Source organism: Nannospalax galili, unplaced genomic scaffold (genome assembly GCF_000622305.1).
Source record: "Nannospalax galili isolate Female #2095 unplaced genomic scaffold, S.galili_v1.0 scaffold923, whole genome shotgun sequence".
Taxonomy (NCBI): domain Eukaryota; kingdom Metazoa; phylum Chordata; class Mammalia; order Rodentia; family Spalacidae; genus Nannospalax; species Nannospalax galili.
Genome location: NW_008349753.1, coordinates 2,415,515 through 2,422,886, shown reverse-complemented (window position 1 = coordinate 2,422,886; position 7,372 = coordinate 2,415,515). Strand labels below are relative to the sequence as shown.

The 7,372-nt window shown below is 45.7% G+C and overlaps 1 protein-coding gene across 3 annotated transcripts in view; it reads right to left on the bottom strand.

Annotated features, from left to right (window-relative positions):
- Nucleotides 1-7,372, bottom strand: part of Kdm1b (lysine demethylase 1B) — a 50,210-nt gene that overhangs the window by 2,253 nt on the left and 40,585 nt on the right. For all 3 annotated transcript variants that reach the window (XM_029570395.1, XM_029570396.1, XM_008847072.3), the window contains 4 exons: nt 5,834-5,950; nt 4,944-5,069; nt 3,474-3,596; nt 1,888-2,040 (listed from right to left, as the gene is read on the bottom strand). In XM_029570395.1, the coding sequence (XP_029426255.1) occupies nt 1,888-2,040; nt 3,474-3,596; nt 4,944-5,069; nt 5,834-5,950 (519 nt within the window). The remainder of the gene's footprint in view (nt 1-1,887; nt 2,041-3,473; nt 3,597-4,943; nt 5,070-5,833; nt 5,951-7,372) is intronic.

Below are 7,372 nucleotides of genomic sequence, written 5' to 3'. Positions count from 1 at the left end.
CTGCAAAAAAAAAAAAAGATTGTGCATAAAGAATTCAGATGAGGGCTGGAGAGATGGCTCAGCAATTAAGAGCACTGACTGCTCTTGGAGAGAACCCAGGTTCAATTCCCAGCATCCACATGACAGCTATAAACCATCCTTAACTCCAGTTAATCCGAAGCCCTCTTCTGACCTCCACGGAATTGCACGACACGGGCACACTCACATGCAGGCAATACACATTAAAAAAAATTTTTTTTTAATTTTTCAGACGCAGCTGAGTGTGGTGGCACACACCTTTATGTCCCACCACTTCGAGGCAAAGGCAGACAGATCTGATACGAAGACCAACCTGGTCCATAACAGGAGATCCTATCTTAAAAAAAAAAAAAACATGCACAAAAATCCCAAACCATCAGATAACAGATACATTTTCCCTGGTCCTCCTAAAATAGATTTGTGCCATTCCTGAGCGCTCACCCTTTATAGCCTTTGAGTCTGGTTATCTTGCCAGATTTATTTCTTCTACAGCATGTATTCAGGGACTCCTGCCAAGTACTGTGGCATTCATGGAAAATACTGTCTAGGACAGTGAGGTAAGTAGCAGGGACATCGTCGACCACAGAAGTCCCATGACGGCTAGAACACAAGGTACTACCCTAGGAAAGCCAGAGGTTCTCCATCCTGTTCGGGACGCTGTGGCACCATACCCTAAGCTACTCCTAGAGACAGCACGACAGTTGCCAGCGTGAGGCTTATGCTCCACTTGCACAGCGGGCTTTTCCTCCCAAGCACAAGGGTAATCCAATGCCAGTTTAAGATGGCATTTGGGTAGTCAAAAATCAGATCATAAAATCGAAAATCAGAGGAAACCAGCAAGGAAAAGAAAAATTCTAAAATCCTGAGTGAAAAGCCAGTGAGACAGGTGAAGCCCAAGGACACCGCCACTGAACAAAATGATCAGAAAGCACAGGTAGACATTTTAAAGTTGAAAACACTCCCGAAAACCAAAAAACTCCCTAAAGGTAGAAAATAGCAAAGAAAAATCTGGGCAATCCAAGAATTTGAAGAAGGAAAACATCTAGGAATATAGGAAAACAAGAAAGTGATCAGACATAAGCTGTCAGGTTGAGACACTAGCTTCTAAGTGCCAAAACTGAAAGGCAGCATGGAACAGACCAGAAATCACGAACCTCAAGGAGAGGATCTTAGAAGCCGAGACCCAACACTGGAGAATGGTAAGGAGACCCCCACCACCACAATAGCCTGTAGTACTCAGGTTAGTGGCCATCAACTGGAGCAGATCCAAGAGGACTCCAGAGTTCTGAGATGAGACAGAATGAGATGACTGAAGGGAGGGAGGTGGAGCAGAGCACCACACACAGCAGGCAAGGAGGTGGTGAGCAACTGCCAGGCAAGCTGCACGGATGAGATCCGGGAACCCCGAGCCAACCAATGCCTACACTGCACATGACAACTGAAAACGTGCCTCACCGGGAATCTCACTCAGGACCCAAGGCTGGACTGCTGCAAGCTGAGGCCAGCCTGGACAACAGTGTGAGACCTGGTCTCAAAAGAAGCATGGACACCAATCTAGCCAACAGCTGTCCTGAGAGCAGGGTGCAGAGTGCAAATGGGCTCCACTGTCGGCACGACAGAGGTGAAAGTGTTAAATCACACAATGGCAACACGCACAGGCCTTTCAAAGGCAGTAAGTACAGAACAGATGCTCTCACAGGACACTGGAAAGTTAACAATGGCTGCCACTAGGAGTGTGAGGCAGGCTTCCAGTACAGACAGGGCTTCGGAGGTTTGCTTGCTGTCCAAGATTTGAGAGTATCTGATTTCATCTCTAAAACTGAGCCGATACAACTCAAAAGTAATTGGGTCTGTAATCGAGGTACACACCTCACCAGCAAAATAGACAGTCCCTTGTATTTCTTCAGCAATGATGTCATAGGCCTCCCCACTTCCAAATGTCTTCACAAAGCTGTATGCCATCTGTATCCACGGCTCTGTGCTCCACCGAGTGACAAAGAACTTTGTGGGATCTGGGACTTCCTGTGTGCACACAGAAAATTATAAAATAAGATCAAAAGGAACTTGGATACCCAGTCATCCAATTAGAAATGGATGGTTTTCCCTTCCCTCCTAGACCAAGTTCCCTGCGGTGGCCTCCCGGGCAGGACGTTCTCACTGTTTTCCCGTGCCCAGTCGCACACTTCTGTACCTCACCTGCTAGACACATTCTATTCACCTACCCACCATTACCAATGGCTGACAGTACAGAAAACGTGCCTCACCCAGCGAGGCTTACGGAAATGACTAGTGGTATCACAGGGTCATAAGCTGAATTCTCATCAGGCTTCCCACAGAACCACAATACAAGGTTATGTTTTAGTTACTAAACTTAAATTTTGTCAGCTGGTCTTTGACAAGCATTTACAAGAAAAAGAGTTACCTAAAATCACCCTGTTTCCACATTACTAAAACACTGAGGAGAAAACCCAAGGTGAGTGCCAAGTGCCAGAATCCCCATCACTAGAACCTCTTAGGAGTACCAGCAGCACAGCTGTGTGACCTCTTTATCCACTTCTATTCCCGCTCTTAATTGGAAAAAGACAAGCACTGGCTACTCCCAAATCATCAAATATAAGGTGCCTTGAGCTCCTTGCAGAAGAAAGATTTTATACATAAAGCACCAGAAAATTCTAGAAAATATCCCTCTTTAAAAGGAACATTGTATATGGGCCAGTGAGAGGGATGGCTCAGCAGGTAAAGTTGCTTCTGGCAAGCCTAAAGACCTTAATTTTTTCCTGAAAACACAAATGAAGGGAAAACTGACTACTCCAAGAGGTCCTCTGACTGCCACAAGGACACCTTGGCATGCACACATGTACTCACACAAATGTTTTAAAAAGAAAAGTCAGAGCTGCTGGGTTTGGGTGAACTCAATCTGTAGAAAACACTGAGCCTTTTCCAGTCTTAGGAAAGGAGGGAAGTATGATTGGTGTGGGAGAAAAGACTGTCACGCTGTGGACTGCATGGTGGCCCACCAAAATATGCAAGTTGCAATCCTAAGCCCTAGTCCATCAGAATGTGACTACTTGGAGACTTGAGTTGTAAGAGTTGGTAGGGTAGCCTCGAGTCAGTGATTAGCATCTGTCCTTATATCGAGAAAACACAAAAGGAAAAGCAATGCTGCAAAGCACTCTGTAAGCCCAGAGTTCCCTAGAGACCAAAACCCCTCCAACACCCTGACCCTGGCCCTCTTGTCTCCAGAAGTATAACACCCATTTCTTCTATCTCAGTGCCTGCACTGCAGCACCTTGCTGTGGTAGTCCTAAGAAACTAAGCAGGCACTTGGGTGGCAGGAGGGTGATTGCAGGAAGAACACTGCTCCAATTCCCGTCGTCGTGCTGGAGATGGCATCGCCCCGCCTGCCCAGTAGAGCACGTTAACAAGCACGTCCTGTGGAGAAAGGCCTCTCTGACCTGCTCCTTGAAGAGCTCCCGGAGGACGGCCATGCACTGCTGGAGCACCTGCTTGTCATCCAGGGTCCTGAGGGACGCCACAGCCTCCCCTGTGATGACCGACATCAGCACACTCTGCTGCTTCTGCAGGGAAAAGTACAGGCGCTTTCTGCTTTAAAGGCTCAGTTCCAGACACACATGGGCATCAACCTCACACTGAATCTCATTAGTTCCCATGGTCCCTTATCCCCATGTCAATCCCCAAATCCTGCATCCATTTTCCTCACATACATATTAGTCATCCACCCAGTCTATCATTTCTCCTCAGGAAGAGGGGGAAAAAACACACACACACTCATGAAATAGCTGTTTACGATATTTTGTCATATCAGAAGTAGCAAAAAAACAGAGAAGAGAAACCTGGAGGCACAATGAAAACAATCCTCACGCTGCCACATGAAACCTGAAGACAGTTTCTCAGAACTGAGAACAGCTGGGTCATGTGGTGTGTCAGGACAGCTGCACGTATTCCCACAGCTTTCAAGTTCCGGCCCACACTCCTCTAATTTCCTCTACCTTTCAAATCTGACATCACAGTCCTCACATGAACTGACCATGGCCCAACCCTTCCAACTCACTAGAGACCAATCAGTTTCAGTCACTCATTTACCACACTGTTGCTGACTTTTTAAGAGGAATTCACTGCTCAGCCTGAAATAAACTTTCACAAGCACCAAGTTGTACCTCAGGAAGCACCATTAGGAAAACAGTAGGAGAGATGGCTCAGTGGTTAAGAGCATTGGCTGCTTTTGCAGAGGACCTGGGTTTGAGTCCCAGCACCCATATGGCAGCTAACAACTGTCCTAACTCCAGTTCCAGGGGATCTGACACCCTCTTCTGATCTCTATGGGCATTGCATGACACAGGTGCACTTATACACATGCAAGTAATATTCATAGACAAAAGTTATTAGTATTAGTACTTCTTTCCCAAAGGAAAATGTCCCAGTTAATGAGTCTTCCCAGAATATAAACTTCTACCAATAATGTACACAAAGCCAGGTATGGTGGCACATACTTTTATTTAATTCCAGCACTGGAGAGGCAGAGGCAACTCGGATCTCCGAGTCCCAGACTAGATAGGGCTGGGAGACCCTGTCTCAAAAAAGCAACAAAACAAATGAATATATACAACGGGCTGGAGAGAAGGCTCAGGGGTTAAGAGCACTTGGTGCTCTTGTAGAGGCCTGGGTTCAGTTCCCAACACCCACAGGGCAGCTCGCAAGCATCTGTAACTCCAGTGCCAGGGGAGTTAACTCCCCCTCTTCTGGCCTCTAAGGACATTACATGCTTGTGACATGCTTCTATACATGCAGGCACAATTCGCATACACACAAAAATAATCTACACAATATTCATTCATTTCTGAGGTTGGCATGTAATCAACAAATCCTAACTTTTAAGAAGAGAATGCAAAACGCTTCAATTTTACCTGGGGATCCATGTCATAGTAAACAGCAAAGAGCCCTCGCTGGCTGGCACTGGGAGGAACATGTCCAAAAAAGTCAGCCCCTTGAACTTTACTGTCCCAAAATCTGTAAGGAAACTGCAAGGCAACCTGGAAGGTAAGCAAGAGATGGCTTGTGTCCCATGCTGCAATCACAGGCCACCTCTGGAGGCAACCTGGAGATCTACCGGGAACCAACACCAGCTTCAAAGCCTCTCTGTCCATTCTCCCCACCTGCTTAATCCTTCTGAGCATCCAGTTTATCTCTAAGTTATATACTACTCAAAAGGCTTTCCAGGATCTAAGGCACTGGCACACTGCTCAAGGAAACCATAAAGGCAGAAAAACTAACCACTGTGCCGGCTGGGACTAGCACCGAGGGTAGACAGGGGAAGCAGACTAACAACTGCTTATAGCAAATCCAAATCTGAATAACCAGGTTTATTGTCCTGTAATCCCAGCACTCAGGAGGCAGAGGCAGGGTGATCAGGAGTCAAATCCATCAGCTACAAAGCCAGTTTGCAAATAGCCTGTGGGTGGGGGGTTTACTGCTTTTCCTAAAAGTCAAACTAGAATTCAGCTTTTGAGTGTTTTTGGGGTTTGTTTGTTTGTTTGTTTTTAATGCAAATTACATCAAGACTTCATTTTTTTTCTTTTCTCGGTGCTTTTTATTGACAATTTCATAAGCAAACATGTACACTGTCTACTCTTGAACCCTTTTGTTTAGATAATAACCTTTTGTATTCTTCATGTGTGATTAGGCAAAGAAAATCGTTTGGCTTTTATTTGGCTTTGAAAACAACCCACCACTGTACCCTATCACATGTGAGCTCCTATCATCGGGAATGATCTGAAGCTAAGGTAATCTAGGTCACCTTCTCAATGATGCCTGCGCCCAAGCTATTAATGGCTTTCATCTTCTTCTCTGACAATGGTGGAGTGAACTGGATAGCACCTTTCTGTAGTATGGCCAGGGGTACAGTGACTAACACCTGTAGAAAATAAGTAACAGTTAACACACCCACAGCTAAACCTACTCACATTTCTCAGCAGCTCGTATCAATACTTGGCTATTCTCCACTTTCAGTCACAAAATTGTCAACATCCCACTTTCTGTTGTAAGAACAAGGGTACTGTGTAAGATCAGACAAGTTGTTCACTGAACAAGAGCACACGTCTGGCTGAGCAGAAGCAGCAGCCACACAGAAATTTACATGCAGATCCTGATGGCTAGCAATAATGCTGGTTCAGAAGTACCAGACCTCATCCCATAAAAGCAGTGCTCTATATGGAAATGGCCCAGCCAAGCATCATGGCACACATTTGTAATTCCAGGACTGGGGAAGTGGAAGCAAGAGGATCATGAATCTGAGGCCAGCCTGGACTACATAGCATGCTGCAGGCTGGCCTGAGCTGTATAGTGAAGCCCTGTCCATAAAAAATAAGAAAAAAAAAAAAGAGCAAGCCCAAACACAGTCGGCTTGTTCTATTGTTCAACACTCTTAAACATGGCCAAGCCTGCCACTCATGTTTGCCAAGTGTAAGATAAAGGGAGTGCCTGCCCCTACGGACCTTGGAGGACCAGAGTAATAAATAATAAAGCACATCACATGCATCAGAGATTGTAACGTTGTATAAAATTTTTTTTTTACACAGGAAATTATTTTCTACTAGGTCTCAAGCAGTTTTAAAAGCAAAGCTGAACCTTTAAGAGTGACTCTCAGCAAGGTGTGGTAGCACAGGCCCATAATCCCAGCACTCAAGAAGGCTGAGCCTAAACCAGGGGTGAAAACCAAGGAACTAGAAAAAAAAAATCCTCAAGGCTGTATCACAAAGCCAGGCTACCAAAGAAAACTGTTGCCTCACCTTACAGTTCAGGAGGCTCTAACTCTAGAACCACTGCTCAACCACAAAGCCACTACCACCATTACCAGGATCAATCAGGCCACATACTGAACGACCTGCACCAGCATAGCAGGTGCCTTGTACCCTGGCTGGTGGTTCTCTGGAACCTCTGCCTCCCTGTGGCAAGGAACAAAGCAGCCTGACCACTGTGTTGTCAACAGAGGCTGCAGCAGTAAGCACACCCAGGCTGCACAACTAGATCTCAAGCAAGGGTGTGAGACTGGCTGGGCCTTACAGAAAACCTCAGCTGCAAGGGAGCCTTGCAGAAGGTCAGGAGGGAAAGATGTATATATCTGCCTTTCAGTATCTGCAGGACTAGATGAACACTAGGAAGCAGGTAGAATCCAGTTGAACTAAACATACTCATCTACTCTGGTCTTCAAAGCCGTGTATACTTGGCTTAACCCCAATTCCAGAATCATAGAAAGTCCAGAGTTCTTCCTGTGATTTTTTTCACTATTTTCTACCACCTGAAAGTCTTAGAAAACATACTTCCTTCTAAATAAGTT